This window comes from Glycine soja, chromosome 15, assembly GCF_004193775.1.
Source record: "Glycine soja cultivar W05 chromosome 15, ASM419377v2, whole genome shotgun sequence".
Lineage (NCBI taxonomy): Eukaryota > Viridiplantae > Streptophyta > Magnoliopsida > Fabales > Fabaceae > Glycine > Glycine soja.
This window is the reverse complement of record NC_041016.1, coordinates 3753649-3769302: the sequence shown is the minus strand read 5'-3', so window position 1 is coordinate 3769302 and position 15654 is coordinate 3753649. Positions and strand designations below refer to the sequence as shown.

General features: G+C 31.1%; 2 protein-coding genes across 4 annotated transcripts; one reads left to right on the top strand and one right to left on the bottom strand.

Moving 5' to 3' along the window:
- Window positions 1–367: 367 nt before the first annotated feature.
- Window positions 368–3140, bottom strand: LOC114387520 (probable plastid-lipid-associated protein 4, chloroplastic). Of its 2 annotated transcripts, none has more exons than XM_028347722.1 (6): window positions 2774–3140; window positions 2517–2648; window positions 2332–2430; window positions 1442–1516; window positions 856–923; window positions 368–624 (listed from the first exon to the last, which is right to left on the bottom strand). In XM_028347722.1, exons 1-6 carry the CDS (start codon window positions 3080–3082, stop codon window positions 552–554), a joined length of 756 nt encoding a protein of 251 aa, XP_028203523.1. In that variant the 5' UTR covers window positions 3083–3140; the 3' UTR covers window positions 368–551. The 2 variants fall into 2 exon arrangements, with proteins under 2 accessions (XP_028203523.1, XP_028203524.1); XM_028347723.1 differs by having other exon boundaries at window positions 2517–2630; window positions 2774–3132.
- A 6379-nt stretch (window positions 3141–9519) lies between these two features.
- Window positions 9520–15197, top strand: LOC114388276. Of its 2 annotated transcripts, none has more exons than XM_028348689.1 (5): window positions 9520–10058; window positions 11378–11487; window positions 11583–11954; window positions 13260–13917; window positions 14722–15197. In XM_028348689.1, coding segments are annotated over exons 1-5 (1356 nt in total). In that variant the 5' UTR covers window positions 9520–9844; the 3' UTR covers window positions 14724–15197. The 2 variants fall into 2 exon arrangements, with proteins under 2 accessions (XP_028204490.1, XP_028204489.1); XM_028348688.1 differs by having other exon boundaries at window positions 14601–15197.
- The last annotated feature ends 457 nt before the right edge of the window (window positions 15198–15654 follow it).

The window sequence follows — 15654 nt, the reverse complement described above, 5'->3', positions numbered from 1 at the left end:
AATTCTTAATTCTTTGTCATACATACCTAGTTTTTCATACCAAATCCCTAGTAGCTCTATGCACATGTGTAAATTGTATTCTTGTCGTCTCTCTTTTTTTCTTTGATTTTAGTTAGTGACAATTATTTCATCGCATATTATCATGGACAGTAAACTTACTGATTTTAATAATAAAATGCTGTGAAAATTATACTTAAAATTGACAGTTTTTACATTGACGTGAAAATTAAATTGTTTTTTCAGGTAGGAAATTATACATTGTTTACTGTGATATGGAAATCTCACCCAGTTAGATATTCTACGAGTACTTCAAAAGTTTTTATTTTAATTTAGAAAATTACTATTTTATAAATTTTCTTAGAAAAAATACACGTCAAAGAAGTTGTGTTAATTAAATTTATGTAAATGGTTGTAACTGAAAAAAAATATACAATGATACAACAGAAAGAAAGCATAAACTGGCGGAAATTTTAGACAGACAAACTGGAGCATTTATGCCAAAAAGTGAAAATTGAAGCCACCGGCCACTACTGATTCTTGGAGAATCCACGTCAAAGAGGGACTCTATAGGATGGATCCACCATTTTCAAGATGAACAAATTACCTCTATTTCCTCTTGATATTCTGTCAGGTTCAGTTCAGGCATAAGAAAGAAATTCAGTTAACATGGAATTATTAACCCCTGCCTTGTATATGCATGAAGAATTATTATTTTGATTTAGATGTAGTGGTTGGCGAACCAATTATTTGACCATATCCCATTAATTTAAAAGTACAATTAATGTTGAATTCCACAATGAAATGGAACGCGAGCATGTGAAACAGGGACAGTAAAATCTGTAATCACTGACTTACCGTAGATCTTCATCCAAATAAGTAATTTCCAATTGACCACGACCACTCCCAGGTGATTTAATAGGTATCTGTACTTGCCATAATAGACTCATTTGTCAGGAAAAAAAGTTAAAAGAGTATCTTGCTACTGTACTAGTGCAACAATAAACATTTACTTGCTTCTTTTAACAGGAACATAGAAGTCGTTAACTTGGCCATCAATTAGCTAGAGCTTCATGACATGCAAAGAAGCACATGAAGAAATTTTGTTGAAACGTTATTCTATGGTTTTTTTTTGTCTAATTAGATTATAGAATAACTATGCTGGAGTTTTCGGCCTGAATGATCACCCACCGTTACTCTAACTGGTGGGGAACTGGCACAAACTCTTAATAATACATATTTTCAGGTATAACAAGAAATATAAGACTCCACCTATGCTTGTGTCTGAGACTTTTGAGTTTTAAATTTACAAATGCGCTTCAGCATGAATAAGAAATTGGAGCTGACTGCAGAGTTTCCACAATTTATTAGTCCGTAAGATACTTTCTTAATAATGACAGATACACAAAATATGAAAAGTAATAACAAGCAGTGCATCACTTACCAGACTAGCAATCTTGAAGAAGTCAAACTTGACAGCCACCCTTTTTGAGTTAAGAGGCACTAAATTGGCAGTGGCCTGCAGTAATAGTGGCAACATGTAGGCTCCAAACCAAATCATTGTGAATTTAATAGCGTTAAACAGACAAAATTTAATAGTTTATTTTTTTGGAAGGCTAGCTTCTATAACTCGTACTTTTGGCACCAAGGATTTGTTTATCAAAGGCTTTGTAAATGGTTGCTAAAATAACATATTACAACAAGGCATAACACAACCCATGCAACAGATATGACACATTCATACTTGAAAGAGTTCAGATAAAATGTTAAGCTCTGAACTGAATGGACCAAACTAGTATTTAAAACCATTTTATTGAAACTCCCACTTAAATGTAGGCTCAAGTGTCCAACTGAAAAAGTAGTATTTATATCCATTGGCTGGCATGTAGTGTCAAAGGACAAAGCAAAACTGGAACTGCTACTTGTAACAGTCCTAGAGTGGTAAAAAAATGGATCAAGTATGCTTACCTATTTATCTCAAATGCTCATATTCATCTCCAACAGAATCATATTAGAATAAGTTTCTCCGTGAAACCCACCAAGGTTTCTCAAATTCTTCTAGTGAAATGAGAAGTGTCAACAACTCAGGTGTTGGCCATATTTTGATTCCATTTTAACTAGATTGATTTGCACAAAGTTCACAATAACCACTGAACTGAGGTTAAGTCTTGTTCCATATTAAGTTTCTCTTCAACTTGTATGAGTAGTTGATTTACTTTACGAACTTGGTTACATAAATAATAGCGGAATATAGCACAGAATTAGCATTGTCTATGCTTTCAAACCATATAAATAAATACTAATAAAAGTAGTTAGAAGTTAGAACTGTAGTACCTGGTTGTAGAACGGCCAAGTTTCTATATTTTGAGCTCTCAAGGTATCCACATTAATTGCCTGATAGATCTTTCCATTTGGTCGCAAGAGTTTCGGTCTCTGGGATAGTTAATACAACAATTTCACTTTACTAAGGTAAATGAATAAACTCGAATACAAATCAAAACCCTAGAGACAGACCAAACCTGTGTTTGCAGAATTGATTGAGATGTTGTATAGAAAAGCTCCCATTTCCCATTGAGCAAACCAGACTTGAGAGGCTCCTTAACAGGATTCACAGCCTCAAGTTTACGAGCAATCTGGATAGATATGGCCCACTACTTATAATCACAATTCACAAACAAGGAAACCAAGAAAAGAAAGACAGTGAAACAAATTAAGTCAATTAAATTATGCACGGAATATTTGACATGTTAATTGTTACTGTAGTTTTCACTTTAACCTGGTCCACACGTTGTTGGTCCTCAGGAGTAGCCTCGGCACCTCGGTCAAGGGGTGCAATTGCTTCATAGAGCTCCACCTTGAGCTTCTGAACATCGCTACCTTTAGTTAGAAAACCTGGGAAAAATGAAACCATGTTCCTCCACTTGCCAGAATCAGCTACTGGTACTTGTAATATGAGGTTGAGGTGGGGGGTGGTGTTCAATTTTTTTGGTGAGAATGAGAATAGAGAATTTGGCTTTGAAGAGTGGGAATCAATTATACATTTGAATGGCAGAGTAGCAGTGGCAGTGGGAACGCAAAGAGCCATCAGAGATGGGTTATGTTATGCTAATGCACTGCCAACCATTATATAATAGGTTCTAAAGTGAGAACATGTCTTGGAACACAAATGTAACTATAATAACAATAATCATTGTTACTGTTACCCAACGAATATTATGCCCAAAACATAAAAGATGATTTCAACTTCAGTGTGCTCAAATCTTCATTTTACCAAAAAAAATAAAATAATATATATATTTCACCATAGAACATTCGTGAATTCAGTTAATTAAACTTTATGACTTAAAGAAACTTTAAGATATACAAGAATTAATAAATATTACACATGTGGAACTGTAATGGCCCAAATCATTGACATCTCTAGGAATCTAATCCACCGAAACTGATAGCCCAAATCATTCGCATGTAGGCCATTGTTAAAGGCACCCTCTTTTCTGGTAACTACACCATTTTGCTTTAGTTTTTATTACGAAATTACCCTTCACAAAATCGTGTTTCTATTATTTTACAACAAAACGGAAACATATTTCTGATTTCTGAGGGTGTTTGTCCCAATATAAAAACAAAAACATATTTCTTTTATTTTCATGATACAAAACAAAAACATGTTTCACTTTGTATAAGTTAATTTTTTTAAACTAATCATATTAACGGTGATATAAATTATTATTATTTTAATTAAAATTAAATTAATTATGATAAAATTTTCTCTTTTTTAATATTTTTTGAATTAAGTATTATATAAATTATGTTTTTTAATTTATTTTTATAAATTACGAGAAAATTTATCATTTATAATAAAAAAATCAAATTAATTTTTATAGAATAATTTTTTTAACAGTAATTAAATTAATGACAACACAAGTTACACTTTTCTAATAGTAATTAAATTAATTATAATATAATTTTTATCATAATTATAAATTGAGAGTGTAAAGAATTTTTATACTCTCATTTAATTATAAATTGACACACACATATATAATAAATTTATTAACTTTTATTGTAATTACATTAAAAAAAACATACTTATTATGATTTCTTATTAGTTTGCAATGTAAAAAATTGCATAAAAATTAAATTCAAGATTTATATATGAGTTCTTCTATCTTCATCTTTTTATTCTACTCTTAAAATTAATTCTGAATTAATTTGAAACTAAATTGCCAATAAAACATTGTAAATCTAATAGATTTAGATCCATGGGAGACTTTGACGGGAGCCCCGGTTAGCAAGTGTATGAGCTATGGCATTAGCTTCCCTAATTACATAAAGAATAGTAACAGACCAATCAACTCCAAAACAAGTTCTAGACTGTTCTTTGAATCAAGTACTTTTCATTTTTCTCTTGGATGAAATAAATAACAACGCACCAATATAACTGTTTCTTCCTTGTGTCACTTGTAGAAATTTTTTTAATTGACAAATACTACTATATACTGATTCCATGTAACTATTGTATTAATTGTAAGACAATTATTTGTGTAAATGACTAAATGTATATGAATATGAACGCCTTCATTTGGAAATTCACCGTGACTATTATTAAAAAAACCACACACACAAAAGAGAATACTGTTCTTCAGAACATAGAGGTTCATTTAATAAATGTTTAGGAAATGTGTGTGTTATCTCAGCTGGAGTTACTAGCTTGTTAGGAGAAATGACAAGCATATGTCAACAATCCAACCACCAAGAAAGTTGCTATGTATTATCAAATTCTTGGTGGGGTTGGATTGGATGCTTCTTAAATTTTGTTTTTCTCACACCAAACGCTGGTTTCACAGAAACCACACGCTTCCAAGTTCAAACGCTCTTTTCCCGTTTCCCCCAACTTTTTATTATCCTTAACTAGTTATATTAATAGCAATATAAATAAGAAAATACCAATGTCTAAACAATAGTAATTTGAGATTATTTTATCCCTATATGTTAAATAAATAAAAAATTAAGTGGACGAGGGGTTGATTAATCTATTGATATACTCTCTCCTTTAGAAAGAAAAAAAAAGAAGATACTATAATTCTATTTTTTTTATAATAGGTATTTGTATTTTATTTTATTTTATACATGAAATAAGAATTAGAATGTTAAAAAATTGTTGTCTCCATACTCTTCTTTGTAATCTATAATTTTCATAATTTAATATTTGATCAAAATGCAAGAATATTTAAATCAAGAGTCCATAAAAATTTGATTGATTTTTTCCTCAATTTAAACACTTTTTTCATCAGTTTAAACACATAGAATATTTATGAAAAATATTGTTGAAAAAATTTAATCTCTTGAATAAATTTATGTACTTGGAGTCAGTAGTTCCTAACTTTCTGTCAAATATATCCTAATTTTTTTTTTTTTAAAAAAAGCATTGAACCAAGTCCTCAAAATAAAAACACTTTTTTATTAGCGAGACTTTCTTCGGATTTTATGATAAATCTAGCTATGCCTCTTTTTCTTTCTTATTTTTCTGATCGACATATGGCGCTGTGGCCCTCAATTCTCTGTAGTTCTTATCAAAATAAATATTATATTATTCATGGTTTATTCAATACAACTGACCAATCGGTATATCCGTTGTTCTGTACCTAATATTTGTTACGTTGTTGCCTCTTTTTCATCTTAAAATCCTTTATTTTTTACTTACTTTGTCTAACTAATTGCTTTTTTAAAATGAGGTTTCGCTGAAAATGGTTCGTTTTTGTGCGTGTAAAGAAATTTAAAATACTACCTCTTGAGTCTTGATTAAATTCAAAAATTTCAGACGAAAAAAAAAATAAAAAAATCAACAGTTTCTTTTAAATGTAGTATCGAATCGGTTTCTTTTCAATCATCAAGGCCATTTAAACATGCAACTCTCTTGACCAACTCGCTTGACCAACGAAAGATATTTAAGTAGCAAATGGTAAAATACATGTGTGGATAACATGATTCTAGAATGATATTATTGACATCTAATATGTCTATTTATATTTTCTATTTTTCTAACTTATTTTATTTTCCAAACTTCTTTTTTAAGTTGTGTCCTAAAAATTTTAACATATATGGGCATTTGAGAAAATCTCATATTATTAGGCAGGTTTTTTAAAATTTGCCTCTTCCTAATAGGATTAAGTACAATATGAATGTGACGACTAAAGACAGTCACAGTTTAACTAATTGTGGAAGTTTATTCATGAGTAGTAACAAAGTTTGTTTGGGTTGTTTTGCTTATAATATTGGCATTAAATTCACCCTCTATGTTGAGCTGTTAGCAGTGATTATATCCATTGAAAAATCTTTTCAAAAAATCTAGTTAAACCTTTGGATTGAATGTGATTCAGTTCTCGCGGTTCAAGCAACATCAAATGGTTACATGGAAAATTAGAAACAAATAAATATACAATACAAAGTTAGCTTCCTTGATGACTTTTAAAATTAATATAATACATGTACAAATATATTAGTTTTTCATGATGTATAGGTGTTACTTGGTGGGATTCCAACTCTTATTATGATGCATTAGTATGTCTTTCTTTTTACTTAAAAAAAAAATAGATTGAGTAACAAACTATCAAGAAATTTTAGGTCAACAGACTAAGTAATACGTTTAAATTATTATGCACATTTTTTTTTAATGGGTTGGGTAAAAGCCCAAAACCTAAAAATTGTTATAAACTCTAGTACTAGATCAAGTAACAACTACATTGTTCATTTTAAAATAAAAATAAAAAAACACACTTGTTATATTTAACCACTTAACATTTTTGTCATTTGTTTTATTGACGTGTGTTTCTTCGTATGCATAAAGTAAATGAGTTTCTTGTTCTAAAACTGGATTGGTTTACTCTGTTGGCAAGAAAAAGTTTATTATTGGACGAAAAAGTTTGTTCGCTAAATTTTTTTATTTCTCAATTAATGTAGTCGTCGTTACTTTAATTTAAGAAAGAAAAGGTACCAACCATATCCTTATGGAATGTGAGTTATGCTACACTTTTTTGCTTATCTTTCTACTTGCTAATTGTAAGATTCCAGATTACCACGATATCTCATTCATTGGGTTTGTTCTTATCTCTAAATTAGTAGACAGAAGATTTTTATTAGTTTTTAAGTTGGTAATTATCTTGTTGATTTACCAAAAGCCATGGTAATTGTAAAACTAAATGAGAGGAGCAAGTTTATATCGGTGAAGACAGCAGTAATCACCATGGTATAGTTGAACCTTTTCACGGGGTGGAAGAATTATCTCCAATAATGTATAATTTTAACGATAGGATGGTTTTAGATTGTTTGAGAGTATTCGATACCTCTTCGAGGGATAGAAGAATTATCTCTCAAACAATTTTAAATTATCATATCATTAAAATTATTTATTAGTGTAATTATTATTATAAAAATATATTTAAAATACTATTTAACTAGTTGATAGTTGAATTTTTTACTGTTAGTATACTGAATTTAAACCTAAAAGCATAAAAAAAACATTTTTAAACAATAATACTGAAAATTGTCAATAATATTTTTTTTACTGCAGTTGTCAATAATATTTATACTAAATATTTCTAATTATTTCAAAAGGAAAATATTAAATCATGAAATAATTTTTATTAGTAAATTAAGAAATATATGTCTTAATAAATATAAGGAAACCTATTAATTGGAAAATAAATTAACAAAACACTAGTGAATAGGACTGCTTGGTAAAAATAGAAAAAATAAACTATATAAACAATTTAAATTTATATATAATTGTACCTCCTATCTCCATTAGATTGAAGCCAATGGTTTATGAACTTTATACTTTAAATTGTTGAACATGAATAATTATTTTTTTCTGTCTCTTCTGGGTGAAGTCTCATGGACTAGGTTATTGGTTAAGTCCAAGAAACTTATGGCATATGGTCTAATAAGTTTTGGACTACTTTTTAAGATGTGACATGTAAAAATAAGTTATGATCATATATAATGTAATTAGAAAATTTTATATAAATTATATCTAATCCAAGGTAAAATACACTTTTATGCTCTAGAGTATAAGATCTTTAATCTTTGGATAAACCCTATTGGAACAAAAATATTTCATTGATTTATATAAATATTAACATAATATATTTTAATATAAATATTTTTTTATGATTTAATACAAATAATTAAGACAATATATAATTATAATTTAAAATTTTAATTGATAAAAATCATATTTATATGAAAATTAGTATATAATATAAATTTACATCATAAATTAATCATTTATCCTTAAGAATATAGATATCTTTAGTAATTGATACCTAACATTTAACCATGTGTTCCTCTCTAAAAAAAACCCGTGTGTTCTGGTTTTAATATTTTAAGTAAGTGCGGTCTGCAAGCAAGTATTAGTCACCAATCACTAAAGGCATCCTAATAAAAAGAAATCATACCAAAACAGCTTTAATAAAATAAAACTATGCACTATTGCACTAAATGATAAATTTAGTGAAACATATGGTGGTGAATCACCCCACGGTTAATTAGTGAAATTAAATAAATTTATTAAAATACTGTATGGATAGGTTGTTTTTAAACACTCCTAATTTTGTACATAACGCGTTTTCCCATCCATCCGTCCATGAATTTTGAAGCTCCAATCCAAAAAATATGCATCATGGCATCCAAGTGGAAGACGCTGGCCAATCCTGCTGCTGTGCAATCTTTGCCTCTGACAATTACAACCTGCACATATCATTAGTCTCATTGGTTTACAGACCAATAAAATTATTCTCCACTTCTAAATGCCCCACGTGCCTCCTCTTCATTAGTCTATTTCTTAGCTTCTTCTACACAAAAGCACCCCCGAGACAAAGGATCCATTTTGTAGTAAAATATTATTCTTAATTACACACGTCTGTAAAAGATGAAACCACTAATTGATTTTATGAAAACTTTGTACTATATGTCATTTGTCAATGTTAATGCAAATTTGCAAATCATAAGCAAATAGTAGAAGTGTAACATAATTAGTAAATATTAACTTTGTCTCTTATACATGTGATTAAAGAATTGATTATAATTTTGTGTATAATTTTTTTTAATTAAAAGAGGTTAATTTTTTAAATAATTTTTCATTATTTCAAGAGATTAATATTTTTTTTGCATCAAGAGATTAATCTTGACTCTTGATCAAGAGATATTCTAAATTTAAATAAAAAAACAGTGGATATTAAAATAAGTTAATACTATTACTAACAACTAACTAGCATGTTAAAGGAGGCCAATCACATGCCGATTTGCATTCTCTGTTTGACTCGTATAATAATACAGCTGTTTTTTTATTATAAATAATTGCCTAATGGATTTGAAGTTTATTTAACAAAAACCATAGTTTAATCAATTATATTTTTGTCACATATATTAAAGTATTCTAAAAACGTAAGTTAGTTCCTTATTTTTTTTATAAATATTATGTAGGATGATAATGGTAAGGATAATAATATGCTGATAACATAATATTCCCTTGGCTTTATGCTCATATACTCTTTTTTTTTATTTCTCTTTCACCTTTGCTTCTCCTCAACGTTCGGTAGCCTAAAAGTTAGCCCTAACAAAATAAAAATTAAAAAAAGAAAAAGAAAATAAAAGAGAGAGAGAGAGTTTACATTTACAAGTATAGGTAGATTACAGTTAAAGAGCGGAAAGTGGGTTTAATGGTTTTTTTCTAGAGAGAGAGAGAGGCATGATGGCCACCAATCCCATGAACATAGCTTTGGCCTCTTATTCTTATTCTCAGTGTTGAGAGAGAGAGGGTGTGGTAGTGATTCCAGATGCTTTGGAAATGGGGAAAAATGAACAACAACAACAACATGTGCAGGAAGAAGGGCAGGTTGAGGCTCCACCCTGTTGTTGGGTCCTTCTTCGACCATTCAGTTTCAAGTGTCTGTTCCTTCTCCTACTCAGTTTGTCGGCTCTGCTTTCTGCACTCTTTTGGGTTCTTCCTAGACACACCATCACATATAGTTTTGATGCAAAAGATGTAATTAAGCAAAGTGGTCAGTCTCACTCACCTTCTCAACTCAACTCAACTCATCAATTCCCTTCCGATGCCATATGGGAAATTTTCTAAATTTTACATTTTGCTTCTCTGATTGTCATATTTTAAATATTATAGTAATTCAGTGATTGAAGATTTTATCTTTTTGATCGTGTATTTGTATCAGTCCTCTGTTTAGGTGGGGGGGCGGGATACTGATTGGTTATCTCGAATTTGGGTTTTGGTTATGATGTTTCTCAAAATTTGATTTTGTGATTTTTGAGTGAATAGTCTGACTCTGATTCTCGTGTTTTTGATCAGTTTTCTCTGATGTTTTGGAGATGCAATTTTTGCGTTTTTTTTTGGATAAATTTTGAGGAAAAGTTCTGTGAACAAAAAATTAATTGATGATACTACATGCCAAGAGTAGCCGCGTGGATACCTGTCAAACTATCATTAATGTTCTGTCTAATTAAAGCATTGAATTTTTTAGAGGTGCAATGATTTGATGGCATCTGGCATGCATATCCGGTTTTGTCTGTTTGATTGTGTGTGTCAATACTGTCTGGATTTCATTTCCTAGTGTGTTAATGTGATATGCTTAACCCATGAATTGTGGTGAAAGTTTGCATATGTATCACTTGTATTGGCTCCGGAATTTAAAATGCTGATTGCTATGAGTAACTGTATTATATGTAAAAATCTAAAAATATGGATGCAATACTACTTTATATGGAAATATACATTAATGTTATGTACAATTGGAAATGTAGTATTTTAATGAAGTTTTAAATTATAGATAATTATTTGTGTTACTTGAATAAGTTGTAGTCAGCTGCTCACTGCTATAAAATAGCGTAACAAGGCTTCATCACCGAGTATTAACTTTTAGTTACCTGAAACTTCTATAACATAGGTTGGAGAATATTAGGATATTCAGTAGGAATCCTGGAATACTGTGTGTTCCAAAGATTTGAACAACAACAAAAGCCTTATCTCACTAAGACTTGAACATGGATGAAAATATATTCCATTCAAGTGCAAGAACAATGCATTGATGGCTTAGCATTGTGAGACTACCTTTAACATGAGTGAATTATTTTTAGGTTGCAATCCTGTACTGGTGTAACCAAAGTCATTTTGTTGTTCACATCCTTTGTTTTGTGCAATATGTGTGATCTGTGAAACTGTCTGTCATAAGTTTGTATATTGCTTTCTTTTTCTATTATTTTTCTATGATTAATCTTCTGCATTATAAACTGTATCACCATTTAAATTTGTATCCAAGTGACATTACTTAATTTATTGATGATTTATTTCCCTTGAATATATTTCCAGCTTCTGTTCAGACATCCTTCAGACTGGAAAAACCGGTTTCACAGCTTATTCCATATATTGAAACATTACAACATGATATACGTGACGAAATAGCTCTACCAAATACAGAGGTTTCGTTTTGCCCTTGCTTCTGTTTTATATTTTTCATTTTTCCTTAGACTGTTTAGGCATAGAAAGTGGCTTATAAGCTACTTAACCTTAACAGGTGGCTCTCCTGTCCATGCACCAAAGTATTACACCTAACTGTACTGACGTGGTGTTTGGTGTTCTCTCTGATCCAATGAATGCTTCAATAAATCCAGTGTCCTTGAGTGTGCTGAAGTCATCTTTAATTGAACTGTTTCTCAAGCAAATCAATCTGACTTTGACATCATCAATATTTGGGAATGCATCAATATTTGAGATCTTGAAGTTTCCTGGAGGGTTAACTGTAATACCAGTGCAGTCTGCTTATATTTGGCAGATGCCTGAGATTTTGTTTAATTTTACTCTTAACAATTCGATATCTGAAGTATTGGAAAGTTTTGATGACTTCAAGGATGAATTAAAGTTTGGATTGCATCTAAACTCTGACGAGGTACAGTCCCATAACCTGATTCACTTGTTATTTTGAGGGTTTCAGTTTTGATTTTATAAATGCCACTTAAAACACTGAAGCACTAATCTGTCTCTGATTTCTCAGACTCAGCTTGCATTTAATCACCCCCCAAAAAAAATAATCTTGTTATCACTTTTTTCTTTTCTTTTTTACTTATTTGCAAGTTTGGTCCCTCTATTATGGCTGATGTGTAATTTTCGTCCATCAATAATTTTTTGCTTGAATTTAGTCTCCCTATTACTTTAATTGTTAAAAATTCACAATCAAGTCCTTTTGTCAATTTTTCTCTTCCATAAGCTCCCATATTCTCATTTTCTTCTCAAAGTTTCTGTGAATTGAACTATTTAAAATATTTAAACTTCTTCCACTTCAAAGCACCATATTTTACCCAAAATTAGAAAATCCCACATTTGCCTTCTCTTCAAAAACCGTAGTCTTACATCATACAAAATCCTTCAAATTTCATCAAATTTTTTACTTGTGAAGTATGAACCTTTCAAATCATTTCATATAATAAATTATCCTACATCCTCAATTATTTGAGTAGAAAATAAGAGTTCTAAGGTTTTATTTAGAGAGAAATTGACGAGAGGACTTAATTTAACTTATTGGGAGACCAAAATCACACATCTGCCATTGTAGAGGGACCAAAAATGTAATTAAGCCTTTTTTCTTGTGCACATTTTACTCAAATATTCATGGAAGGAAGGAGAAAGCAAACATCTAATTTTTAATGTAGAGAACAAAGGCAGAAGAAATTTAGTCCATAAGAAATATTCAAAATTATTCTCTTTTTCTTTTTTGCAATTTTTGGTCAAAGATAATAAATTCTCTATAAGCTACTGGGAGGGGAACATTGTGGCAGGTCTCTATGACCCCGTTGGTGATAAATGAAATTTTAAAACTACCGGTTTTAGTGGGTGGAAAACAATGTATTTTTGGATTCAGAAACGTCCAGATACATTGTCATTTTTAACATTTTTTTCATCTAGATTTTATTGATGTCAAATTTATACTTTTTAATTCTTTGCCTAATCAAACAAGCATAGCCTAAATCTTGAATCAAATAAGAATGATAGTTTGTATTGTTTAGTATCTTGAGGTATTGAAATTTCACTGATGATGTACAAGAGTCAATTCATCAAATCTCCCTTATCCTAAAACCTATTTGCTTCAGGAAATTATTAGAAGTTGGGTTTGAGTCCATTCAGATTGCTAAAATAAGCTTCTACTCAAATTGTTAGTATTGCACTGATATCTAATACGTCTTGACTTTTTGAGCAGAATGTGTATGTGCAAATAACAAATGCAAATGGCTCAACGATAACTCCTCCAGTAGTAGTGCAGGCTTCAGTCATGGCAGGCTTTGGGAGCCTCTTGCCTCAAAGATTAAAGCAATTAGCTCAAACAATAACAGGTTCCGCTGGCAAAAATCTTGGCCTTGATAACTCAGTTTTTGGCAGAGTTAAAGAAGTCAGATTATCTTCTTTCTTGAAGAATACACTACATGCTTCCTCACCTTCTCCTTCTCCTGCTCCCGCTCCATCTCCACAGTTAATTGATCACTCTGAGCCATCAACTTCACCACATCATGCTAATCCTTACTCTCCAATATCACCAGCAGCTTCCGAGCAACCTCCTTGTTTTGAATGTGAAGTATCCTCACCTGCACCTTCTATGGTGCCTGCGCATCCTCCAGATCCCTGTCCATATAGTGACTTCCTTCATCATCCAATCCCATCGCCAAAATCTTATTCTAAACCATCCTTTCCCCCTGATTATTCCCCTGCTGCTGCCCCTACCTCAAATTCTGCCAGCCACACTAGTGAGGAAGCTTCTGATCTGTCACGTGTAGCCGAGGTGTCCCATGGATCCAAGCTTCCGCAGGGTGAAGAGACATCTAATAAATTGGTGTCTCAGCTACTTGCTCCATCCTCTTTATGTAAGTTTATCTGGTCAAATAGACTCTTTCATTTCTCATGTTTGGCTATAGTTGGAACTGATGATTAGATTTATATAATGCTGACAACATATTATTTAAGCATCCTCTTAAAAATATTTTTATACACTTCAGTAAGATTTCTTATTTGCAGAATGTTAATGTTTTGGGAGTTTTTTTTTTTTGTTAGAATTTTGGGAGATATCTTGTGTATGACGGAATGGTTCTTAAACCCAGGCCTGGGTTCTTTTGATTCTGATACACTTGATGGATTTAGAGTAGGGTATCATGATCCAGATTAGCTTCCTCATATGAAAATGAGTATGACAGATGAAAATCTAATAAGAATATCTAGATACTAGATTGATTTTGCACGATATTGACAAGGGAAGTGAGGTTTAATTGGTGGGATTTTAAACATAATTTGATAAGATCCAAGGCTAAATATTTATGCATCAAACATTGTATTTCAGTGAAGCACAATTGTTGCAAAGTTGTGACACCATACATGTATGTCAATTACTTTTAAAGAAGTTAAAGGCAGGAGTAGTTGCTATTTACTTTTAGGAGCATCATTTGCTGTATCAGACGACTCATTCTTTTCTAAACATAAATTCATTGCATTCTTGTTTCCTGACTTGTGTTTTCTTAAATTTTTCTTTTTCCCGTTCCTTTATTCTGTGCAGCTTCAGCGGGTGGTCATTTCTGTGGGGAAATCTTGCTAATGGGATTTTGTATGCTATTAATTTCATTTGTTTTTCTCAATCATACCATGTTTTGATGATATGGAGATGTTGCCTGATGAAGGATCCTGGAGACATGCAAGGACTACTACAGCCTAATGATGCTATGCAAGTTTTGTTCAGACAATAGAAGGAAGAAGCTTCCGTCCAATTTTAATTTGCCTTAATTTTACTTCAAGTATGCAACCACCATGTAAAGTTCCGGAGGGTAAAGGGTCAAAGCCAGAAAGTTGGCAGGCCTCTCATCTAGTACTACATATTTCTATGAAGCATGAAATTGATCCCAAAGGGGTCAACTAACAAACATCATGATCAAGAGCAAAATTGGCTTTCAGATGTCAGAAGAACCATCCCTTGTATTCGATCAAGTGTATGATATGATATGCAAAGAAATGTGGGTTCTTTGAGCATCTGAATCTATAAAACAACTACACTAATATCTAGCAAAGAGATAAATTAGGCACACTTGTATAGCTCTATGCTTCCCCTTTCTCCCTACTTTTTAAAGAAAATAAGAATTCAAATTCGTCCGTGAAGAAACACCCGTGCTTTGTAGTCTAGACAGATCCTTTACTCTGGAAAAAAGTGGTCAAAGGAAAATATAGAGAAAAGTGAAAGTTGAAGTGAATGTTAACGTGTTCTTCTGAAAGGGTTATTGGGACTAGGAAGTGTCAAGATAAAGAAAAAGAGTTTAGAAAAATTAATTTTATTCGAATGATACAATTCAATTACTTTTGAAACGCAAAACAAATGATAATTTTATAAGTTTCATATCTAGTCATTTCTTATAAAGTGAACAAGTGAAAACTTCAACTTCTCTCAAGATCAATTTTATCATTATCAAAAGAATAAGAAATCTATCCATTATAGAATTAATTTTGGTAATTTAAAAAGCTACCAAATAATTTAAGTTTTCGCAAGAGTTGATTGTTTTTTCGGCCTCATTTCATGTTAACCAAATAGGCTATAATTAAGAGGCAGGCTATGGTTTTACTGG